Here is an 11,204-nt window from a genome sequence, read left to right on the forward strand (position 1 = left end):
AGATAGATAGATAGATAGATAGATAGATAGATAGATAGATAGATAGATAGATGGATGAAGAAAGGGAGAGAGAGAGGAAGGAGTAAAGGGAGTAAAGAAATTAGTTAAAGAAAGAGAAAGTACTTATGAGGTTGCTGCGATAGTCACCAAAACATTAATATTGGTTTTCTCTAGATAATGGAAATACAGATAATTATACTTTTTTTACTAAGAAGTATTATATACTAGGTCATATAAAGGATAAGAAATCCTAATAGAGTATAAGAATAACTTAAATATTTCAGTATTACTGTAATTAAGTGATTTATAAACTAATGTGGGACTCTCATAACATGGATTAGTACCCAAAAAATGAAGAGAAACATTTCAAAACCTGATTTGGAGGCAGGAGAAGAAAAGTGGGAGCCAGGGGCTCTAAATATGAGGGTTTTTATCAAAATCATGAAGATCACAATTTGGAATCTGTCGTGTACCTCTATTTCTTTTAACTGTGTGTAACTGCAAAGAAGCTGAGACATTTTGCTTCCTTTCCATTTGCAGGTGACATACAAATTGGAATGGAGGATAAAAAGGGCCAATTAGAAGTCGAAGTTATTAGAGCACGAAGTCTCACACAAAAACCTGGTTCCAAGTCTACACCTGGTAAGGAAAGGTGGTACTGAGTTTGGACAAGAGAATCTGACATAAGCAAAAAAAATCAAAATATTTGCTGCATTCGAATTCTATATGCTCCATTCTGCATCATCTGATTGATCAAAAAGGCAGCTTTTCTGTATTCTTTGATTCTATAAAAATGGATCTGGGCTTTCCTTGCACCATTATTCTGTCAGAAAGTATAAGGAAGAGTATTATCAAATTAAGAAAAGTTTAGTTATGAGTATTTCTTAGCTTGTGTTGGTTATTTTTTTCCTGTACATTTACAAATGAAAAGGAATTTTTTTTTAGTTTTAAGCATAAAAAAGAAACAATGAGCTTTAAGTTCTACACCTGAACTGTGATGCCCGCTCTACCCCAGGTCAGTCAGTCTTGGGTTAATTTTGCACACATTTACTGGGAATGAGGAAAATGCCAGTAGAGGTAACAGAAGAGCTTTAAGGAAGAGAATTTATGGAGCACCGGAAATTTAAAATGATTTAAATAGTTAACAGGAAACTTTTCACTAAGCATCTCTAATTCTCTAGTAAGGCATTCTCTAATCAAATCAACTTAACTTGAAGGATTAACTTCTTATATGTTAAATATTACTTTGTTCAGCTCCATACGTCAAAGTGTATCTTTTGGAAAACGGGGCCTGTATAGCCAAGAAGAAGACAAGAATTGCACGAAAAACCCTTGATCCTTTGTATCAGCAGTCCCTGGTGTTTGACGAAAGCCCACAGGGTAAAGTTCTTCAGGTCGGTAACAGTGTGACTGTTTACATTATAATGTCCACATTATCCATATAAACTCTGAGGAGATGGTCAAACATGAGAATAGGTTTCAGTGAGGAGAAATGTAGTGTGACATCCTTGAGTAGAAAAAGACAAATTGTTAACTTACAATATAAACAATATGTAGTATTAAAAATATCTGATGGATCTAAGGGAAAACACAATTTTTATTTTCTCTCCCTTCTTTTTTTCCTTCTCTCCATCCTCTCCTTCTGCTTTTGCCCTGCTTTCCACACCCCCTCTTCTCCATAGGTAGGTAGGTTGGGAGGTAGGGAGGTAGGGAGGTAGGGAGGTAGGTAGGGAGACAGATAATCAAGACAAATGATGCTCATGTTTTATTGAGCATTACTATGTGCCAGACATGGGATACAAAGAGGAAGAAAGGAAAGAAAAAGAGAATATTCAGGACTGGTGAATGTCAGATGCATTGTTAAGAAATTACATACATTACCTCTTTTTTTTAAGATTTATTTATTTTAGAGAGAGCACGTGGCGGGGGCAAGGGGGAGCAGAGGGAGAGAAAATCCCATGCAGACTCCATGCTGAGCGTGGAGCCTGACTCAGGGCTCCATCTCATGACCCCAAGACCAAGAGTCAGACGGTCAACCAACTGCACCACCCAGGCGCCCCCATACAGTACTTCTTTTAAACATTTTAACTACCATGTGCATAAAATATCAGAGTCCCCATTTTAAAGATTATGTATGAGGATCACAGAGATTAAATAATTTGGCAAGATTACTCAGTAAATTGAAAAGGCAGGTTTCGCCACTCCTGCGTCTGTAAGCTGGGCAACGAGTTCAGTTGAGAACCGTTACAGATGACCAAAGGATTGGAAAACAGAACCTTAGGAGTAGGAGTAAGTGTAATGGAATGCTTATCTGAAACCAGTAGGAGCTGACCCAGATTGTGCTAACTGCCCGTAAACTCTCTGACTTACTAATCATTTGATCAAATCAGAATTTTCAGGCAAATGCTCAAAAGGCAATGGGTGCTTACAATTATTTTTCAACCTGTCCCTTCACTAACAAGTACATAATATAAAAGAAATGTAATGCATGTTCTCATTCTTTATACATACCTCATCGTATACACACTTTACTGTACACTGAATTACGTTGTTTTGCCCTGCTAACTTGCACAAATTTTAATTTTTGTATCTTTATGGTACTGCACATCACTTACAAGATAGTAGTTACTAAAGAAGGTATTGAATTCGCATATAAACAAACTTGTATATTTATTTCTTTAACATGGTTTATGTAGCTAATACCCCTCATTGACTAGGGAAACATTACTTGCACTCTATCAGATCTAAAAATTCTTGGGAAGGGTCTCTTTGAGCACCTTAGTGTTAGTATCTTTCTATCGGTTCTACCTCCTTGGTGTCAGTTATATTCATTTCCTCTGCTTCCCTGACTGGCCCACTTTTACAGAATAGTTGCTTTCAACTCTTCAAATGTGAAAGAAAGAGACGTTCAAGTTTTATTGCATTTCTCTGTCTCTGCAGGTGATTGTGTGGGGGGACTATGGCAGAATGGACCATAAATGCTTTATGGGTGTGGCTCAGATCTTGTTGGAAGAACTCGATCTATCCAGTATGGTAATCGGATGGTACAAGTTATTCCCACCATCATCCCTGGTGGATCCCACACTCACTCCCCTAACCCGCCGGGCTTCCCAGTCATCTCTGGAAAGTTCAACTGGGCCTCCCTGCATCCGCTCATAGTGAACTCATACCAGAGTCATTCCAGTGAAACTCTACCTTTCAGGATAATAATCTGAACCAGATATTTCATGATCAAAAGCATTGTTGGAGACAGACAATCAACTTGTGTTTTGCCTGTAGTAGTTTTTCAATAATATGTCCCACTTGTTGTTTAAAACCTGGCTTCATATGACAGAACAAGGCAGTTTATCAAATTACAGTAAGAGTCAACATGCTAGTGAGAGTCACTGATGCTTCTGACAAACAGAAAAAGAGGAAACTTCAAATCCACACAAACACACACACACACACACATACACACACAGGCACGCACACACCCCAAATTGAACAAACTGGAAACTCTCACTCTGAAAAGTTGTATTTTACACATTTCTGCACAAACCACAAGCAGTGTTATTTCCCTGGTGTTTGAAAAGTTGTGTTCTTCTGTGTGTTTTTGTGTGTGTGTGTTGTTTGATGGGTTTTGGTTTCTTGATTTGTTTTATTTTTCACTGTATTTGTTATTTCCACTATTTTTGGATATGTCATGACAGGTCTCATGATGCTTACAAAGACCCTTCCTTTCTTTTCCCAAAAGCACCAAAAAAGGGCTGAAACAGTCTCTGTGGCATCTCCCCAAAGTGTGCAACTACCAGGCAAGATGAGGCCAATGAAGGGTTTCACTGGCTTTCATTTTATAATCCTTCAGTCTTATGTGCGGAAACCCAGAAAACAAAAAGTTATCTTCTGGAACAAATAATCACAGAATCACTTTTTTTAAATGAAAAATAATCTGTTTGTGTTCTAAAAAGTTAATTTATTTTTTCCATTGTTTTTCATGGAAGACTTTTAAAGAAGTCAATCTGCAACTAATGCTGGGAACTAAAACTAACCGCATAATTGTACTTTGGAAACACTCCTTGTAATAACTTTTTCTTCCTGATATCCCCCCATAAAAGTATATGCTCGTGTGTATAAACCATACTTTTGACTTCCCAAAATGGTGACTAGAAACAGATTTGAGCCTAAGACACTTTCAGCTATGCCCAGGCTTCTCGGCCATGTCTCAGTGTAGACACACCCATCTGCCCTGGAAAGAGCATGGTATGAGCTGTCCAGTATTGCACTGGAAATTCCAGCTGAAATATTCTGCACTCAAGTAATGTTTTTATCCAATTTTAATTTACCTTTCTTTGAGATTGATGCAAGCACAAAGCTTGATTTTTTAATGCAAAGTATCTTACTTTGGGGGGTGGGGAATAAAACAAAGTCAACTTTCAACTTGCATTTTCTTCATCTGAGTTTTTCTTGGCCTTGAATTTCCCTTGTGACATTCTGTATACGTGCTACAAAGTGCAGACTCTGCGAGTGCACTGATATGTTCTCCCTCCTTTTATGAGTCACTCAATTTTTGTGATCACACAAATAGAGCAGCATGACTTGGAACTGTTCAAAGCTGCATGCACGTTTTGTTAAAAAAAAAAAGTAAAAAAGAAAAGAAAAAATGAAAAAAACCACAAAAGGTTATTTAATAATGTATGTTAGTTCCACCTTAGGCCAGCTTGTATGTTGCATGTACTTGTACAGTTTGCTCGTTAATTACTATACTGAACTAACCAAGAAATCTAAGCCATCCATTTTTGTTATAGACATTTTGCAGGTTTTAGCCAGACTCCGTCTATGAGTTTGGGGTGAAATGTCTATAGATGGACTTTATTTTTTACCCTCCGGAAAACGTGATGTAGTATGGACCAAATTCCTTCTAATTAATATTTTGGTGTAGATTCCTACCGTGGGGCTGTCCCACATGTAGACACTGTGTACACACTAGGTTTTAATCCATAGACATACTGCCTGCACCAAGTGAATTATTTATTATTATTTACACATGCCAGAATTACCTGCCCATCATTCCACAGGGCACAGATTGACCACTACTCACCATGCTGAGCAGGAAGAACTGAAGCATTGGTGCACTTCTACTAGATTCCGTTCTGTCTTAGTGGCCAACAATCAACTAATTATAATTGGGTAGTATCTTTCTATTTTGACCACTTGTCTTAACACTCCCCTGTGCTTTTAAAATGAACAACTCATGTATGTAAACATGTTTAATAAAATTTACTTTTCATGTCAGTTGGTAGCCATCTGTGTTCTATGTTTTGCCAGATTTTCATTGTGGGTTCTATGGTGCAAAATGGGAGCCAGATCTTGGGAAAGGGAGGCTGGGATTTGTTGTCTGCTGTGGGCATTTGACTTGACTTGTCACTGCACTATATATGTCTTAATCTACGCCCAAAGGGTACTTTGCATCACATACAAGTTTTCACTTTGTCAGCCTGTCTAAGTGAGCACATGACTATACTTCTGAAAAGTGGCATTATTAAAAACAATAAATCTCAGTAAGAATCAAATGGAAGGTTGTTTTTCTGCTGCTGTTTGAGTGTGCTAATAAAAGAGACAACTCTCTTGTCCAATTGCCAAATCATTTCCAGTTATGTGACATAGCAGAATAGTAACTCCTGCGTCTCTCATCAAGGCACCTGGTTCCTCTTTCCATCATCTTTCCTTGAACCCCTGACTGATTTGTAGATCTTTGCCTTAGATTAGGCCAACTTAACAAACCAAGCAATCCATTAAATTATCTTCAGTAGATCTTAGGGAATAAATATATCTTCAAATATAGTAGATGAGTCTCTATAAATAATATGTTAAAAGATAAATTATTAGTTTTCTTAATTTAATTTTACAACTCTTCCTTTTCTTCTCCAAAAATGTGTTCATGAATTTCATAATCATCGTCCCCACAAAATACTAGGTAAGGAATAATTTCATATTGCAGCTTATTTGTAGTAAAGTAACTTTTGGGATCTAGTCTCCACCTTTTAAAAGCCCTTAATATTTTTATAGACCACACTGGCTTTGATTTAAAGCAAAATAAACACAACTAAATCAATATCAAATTTGAGACAATAAAGCAATGTGAGACGACATGTCACTACATCAGTTGTTTAAAGTGTTTTAAACAGTTGACTGAATTTTACCCTATTGAGTCAACCAGTTGTTTGGTCTACAAGACATGAAATTATCTGTTAGGTTGGGTCAAGAAGACAAAAACAACAGATCAGTTCAGTTTACAACAAGCCGTCAGAGCTGAGCTGTTTAATGCACATAACTTGGTGGGGGAGGCAGGGCAAGTCTGACTTTAAAATAGGAGGCAACTGAGTACAGCCTTAAAATTCTTTGTCTAGACAGAGACAGAAAAGCAGAAATCTCTCATCAAATCAGGTAAGTCTTCCCGGCATTATGACTTCAGGGCCTACAATGGTAGAGAGAAAGTAACCGTAGGAAAAGCAATTTTGCTGTCTTCATGGTTTCTTGCTGACTCTGACAACTTAATATCCGGAAATCCCAGCCTGGGATATATGATCTGGTTATACTTAACCAACATTATTAAGGGCTTTGTTGGGTACTAGATGTTATGGTATTTACTTGGGATGTAAAAATGAAAAACAAAACAAAACTGACCCTGTCTTAAAGGAGGTCCTTGTCTACTAAGAGAGAAATCATGCCATAAAGAAATAATTACAGCAATGTATTCTGATTTGTATACAAAGGGCTATGGGATTACCTTCAATTCTCACAATGGCCCTAAGAGTTAAGAACTCTTATAACCCTATTTCACATAAAGGATCTGCAGCTTGCAGAGGTTAAATAACCAGCCAAAAGTCACATCACTGGTTAGTGATGGAGCTGGGATATGAACCAAAGTCTGACTCCAGAGCCCGCCCTGCCAAATACTTTGCATCCTCCATTATGCCCTGAGAGTGGAGCTAGATCTTTAAGAATGAAGAGTCCATCAGATGGGAAAGAAGGGAAAGAACCCTAACCCAGGGGCGCCTGGGTGGCTCAGTCATTAAGCGTCAGCTCATGATCCCAGGGTCCTGGGATGAAGCCCCACATCGGGCTCCCTGCTCCACGGGCAGCCTGCTTCTTCCTCTGCCACTCCTTTTGCTTGTGTTCCCTCTCTTGCTGTGTCTCTCTCTGTCAAATAAATAAAATCCTTAAAAAAAAAAACAAAAAACAAAAAACAAAAAACTCTAACCCAAACCATTCTGCCTCAACGCAACTGCCAACCAGTTCCAAGTACTTTACCCATAAGCATCTTTACTGTAGACATCTTGCCCACAAGTATTTTTGCCACAAACATTTTCACCACATAACTCATTGGCTATCATGCAATTTTGCCCTATAAGATAAAAAAACAGACAAAAAACTGACTGATGGTTTGATTTGACAGTTTGTTGGTTTCATCAACTGGTTGACAGTTTAGTTTCATTTCTCCATTGACACAGTATTCCCATTTTATACTATGTCAATCTTAGCTCTCATAATGGTCTACAGAGCAAAAAAAAATGTATATAATATAATGAAGGACTCCAGAGACAAGTACTTAGGTACAGTCCACAAAACACAATCTGTTATTTGCACAGCACTGCCATGAATCTACATACATTTTAAATGTATTCAAATATTTAGTATTTCACAATAAAGGGTTTTTAATTTTGTTACTCATTTTTCATGTCTCATTCTGTCCTTTTTAATGAATTTTTATTTGTTAAAATTTTATTCATTCTTTTATTTTTTGTGATTTTTATCTTTTATAGCAAAATTACCTTACAGCCAATTAGCTGTGTGGCAAAAATGCTGGAGCAATTTTTTGTAGCATTACAGCTAAGATGCTTATGTGGAAAATACCTGACACGTTCCCCACCTTACTGGTTGCATGTCTCTAGTGCTCTGCTGTTACCACGGGAGGTGGGGGAATAGGGAAGGGAGGCAGGTGAACTCTTCTCCATCTGCTGAGCTTTCTTTCTAAGACTTCTGTCCTCTAACTCTCCTCTGCATCCTCCTCCGACTGCACTCACCATTTGCATTATTAAACTTCTAGAATAGATCATATCAGCTCTCAGGAAGAGTATTAATAAAGGAGATGGACCAAAATTGTCCTTAGCTGAGCCTCACACTTATCCTTTGGTTCCAAGGTAAAATTGTCTTTTGAGTACCTCTACCTGACTCCTTGTCCCTAGTCCCAATGCATAGTGCCCCTGAATTCTGCATCAGTCACAAAAACCTGCACCTTGGGTTTGAACTGATCGGCCCTGAATCCCAGAGTCATGTAGCATTTCAGTCCTCCCAGAGTCAGTCCATATGGCCTCTTAAGTTATTTGCTCCCAAAAATAGATTCCATGACTCCTTATCTATGCATAGAGTCCCTTCTCTTCAGAGGAGCTCAGAAGTTACCAGGCCTTACCCAGCTCCCACACCCTACCTCCCATCCCGGTTTCTCAGGTAGCTCTCAAGAAGACACAACATATGCAAGTCTTCACAACTTCCAAGTGTAAAGCAAATATGGTCAATATCATGGCCATCACATGATGCTTTTATTAGTTGGTCTCACACAGGTTACTCTAAACTCATGGCTTGGGACAAAGTCTTACAAGTTGGGATTTTTTTTTTTTTTTCCTTTTTTCTTTTTCAAATTGCCTCAAAGAGATGCTCTGGGGCCACTGCATCCCATTGCTGCTAAAACTTTTTCCTTTGTCCCATTAGCTCCCCAAATGGGCAGTGTCACACCCCCCCACACACATCCACCATGGGTATATATGTGATGATCTCTGATAACGTGGGTCAGGTCTTCACTACTGAGTTCTTCCTAATTATATAGACCTTCCAGTTTATCCCTCCTTTTGTTTTCACCACCCAACTTCAAAAGTGGTCTCTTCTATCTTGGCTCCAATGCCTCAGCTACTGTTCATTAATAACCCCAACATATGGTTGCCAGATCAAACACAGACTATGCAGATGAATTTCATGTGAAAAAAGGGAATAATTAAAATTAAGCATGATTTTAAAATTAGTTCTTTTTATCAGAAATTCAAATTTATTTTGGCATCCTATATTTTTATTTGCCAAATCTGGCAACCTTACCCCTATTGCCATGTGGTCTGTGCACCCCCACCACCACTTCGCTGATATGATATCTAGCCACAGACAAATTCCAATAGTCTTTGCACAGCATAGTTATTGACCCTCTCTGTATCTACTACTGAAGATTTCCTTCTTGGAAGTTTTTCTCTCCTCTTCTTATGGTCCCAGTTTTCCAACTTGAAGGCAAGATTTTGTTCCCAATTCTTTACTCCTTCTGAAACGATGATACATACTCAGATCCATTGCCACGTTGCTTGGCAGTGCGCCTCACCACAGAAGAGGCTGAGAATATATATATCCCTGTCCCATTGACTTTGGGTTTGGCCAGATGATTTGCTTCTGTGTTAGTTATTTCACTCACAGGGAGTTACTGGATGTGACATAAGCAGAGGCCGTTCTCCCCGGGAAGGGCTTTCTGCAGGGAGGGGCTGCTCGTTCAACCTGCTCCTTGAATAAAAGACACGTGTAACAGACCTGAACCCAACTTCCAGGCTGAAACAGAGCTGCCCCAGCTGACCTCCAGATCTGTGGACAATAAACAATTAAAAGGTTAATTAGGTTAATTAGAGGTTAATTAACTATTTAAAAGTTATATTAAGAGCTGAATTAATAAAACCATACTATAGAACATATCTGTTAAATGGAATAATAATACTACCCTCTTTGTAGCATTATTTTGAAGATTAAGGTAAGTAATAAATACTGAATTCTTAGGATAAAATCTGAATTCATAGTAAACAGCCCATAAATGTTAGCTATCATAACTTCTGCATCAAATACTAATATTCATCGAAGTTAAATGTATGAAGACTGTACATGAACATAGAACTCTTGCGCAGATCAAGTCTTTAGTGCCTGCTTATTTATTCAAGCCACCACCACTGCTGGAATGTTCCTTCCCTGTACCCTCAGATAAGACGAGAGGAAGATTTGTCTCCACTCGGGCCACAGAAGTGCTAGCTGCCATGGCCCATACCACATCTGCTTTCTTCAGCCCACTCCTGGCACCTCAGTGGGGCTGTTGCTCACTCCTTTTCTAAGCCAAGCCTGGCTTTTAGTCAGGACCACTTCCTGGAAAGCAAGCAGAGAACTCCCTGTGACCCAGCCCAGGAGAACCACTCTCACCAGCGTTTTTGGTGCCATTTCCTAGATAATGTAGTTAACAGTTCTTGCCATTTTTCTGTCCCGGGAATTCTCAACCTCTCAATGTTCTCTGCCTGCCTCCCGCTATGTGAGGTTACCAGCCTATACCGTACCCGCAAGTTTGCTCCTACATCTCCGAATCCTCCCCAATTTTCCCAGGTGGAAATCACCATCTTGTTCTTTCTCTCACTGTGTAGGCCCTGGCTAGCCCTCTTCTTTTAGATGCTAGAACCTCTTTCATCTTCCTCCATAGGCATTTCATTCTAGTACTCCTTTCCCTGTTGTACAATCCATACAATCCACAAGACATGACCATGGCTTTTCTGATTAGCATGTATTTTGTTACCTCTTCATTCCTCTAGCTCTTCCAAGTTCTATCAATACATAATGTAAAATCACCAGAAACTACACAAGCAGATCACACTAATTTGTTCTTGCCATCATTTTTACTCCACCATACATTTACCAAGTTTTTCTGTAATGTTTTGCTTTTGGTTTTTATTAAGTGTTAATTAAAAATTCTTATATTGGCTATGCATTTTTGCCAAAGGTATTTTCCCTTTTTTTCCGAGTTTTTATTTTAATTCCAATTAGTTAACATAGAGTGTAATATTAGTTTCAGGAGTAGAATTTAGTGATGCATCTCTTACATATAACACTCAGTGCTCATCACAGCAAGTACTCTCCTGAATACCCATCACCCATTTAGCTCATCCCCCACCCACCTCCCTCCATCAACCCTCAGTCTGTTCTCTGTAGTTAAGAGTCTGTTTTATGGTTTGCCTCTCTCTCTTGTTTTCCCCTTATGTTCATCTGTTTCATTTCTTAAACCACATTGGAGTGAAATCATATGGTATTTACCTTTCTCTGACTTATTTCACTTAGCATAATACACTCTAACTCCATCCATGTCCTTGCAAATGGCAAGATTT

General features: G+C 38.6%; 1 protein-coding gene across 1 annotated transcript in view; it reads left to right on the forward strand.

Moving 5' to 3' along the window:
- Positions 1-5,452, forward strand: part of RIMS1 (regulating synaptic membrane exocytosis 1) — a 289,231-nt gene extending 283,779 nt beyond the window's left edge. Inside the window, exons 27-29 of the mRNA XM_034991516.1 lie at positions 541-642; positions 1,255-1,394; positions 2,941-5,452. Coding sequence (XP_034847407.1) covers positions 541-642; positions 1,255-1,394; positions 2,941-3,159 — 461 coding nt within the window. The 3' untranslated portion in view covers positions 3,160-5,452. The remainder of the gene's footprint in view (positions 1-540; positions 643-1,254; positions 1,395-2,940) is intronic.
- The last annotated feature ends 5,752 nt before the right edge of the window (positions 5,453-11,204 follow it).

This window comes from Mirounga leonina, unplaced genomic scaffold, assembly GCF_011800145.1.
Source record: "Mirounga leonina isolate KUSES-001 unplaced genomic scaffold, KU_Mleo_1.0 Mir_53, whole genome shotgun sequence".
In the NCBI taxonomy this organism is placed as follows: domain Eukaryota; kingdom Metazoa; phylum Chordata; class Mammalia; order Carnivora; family Phocidae; genus Mirounga; species Mirounga leonina.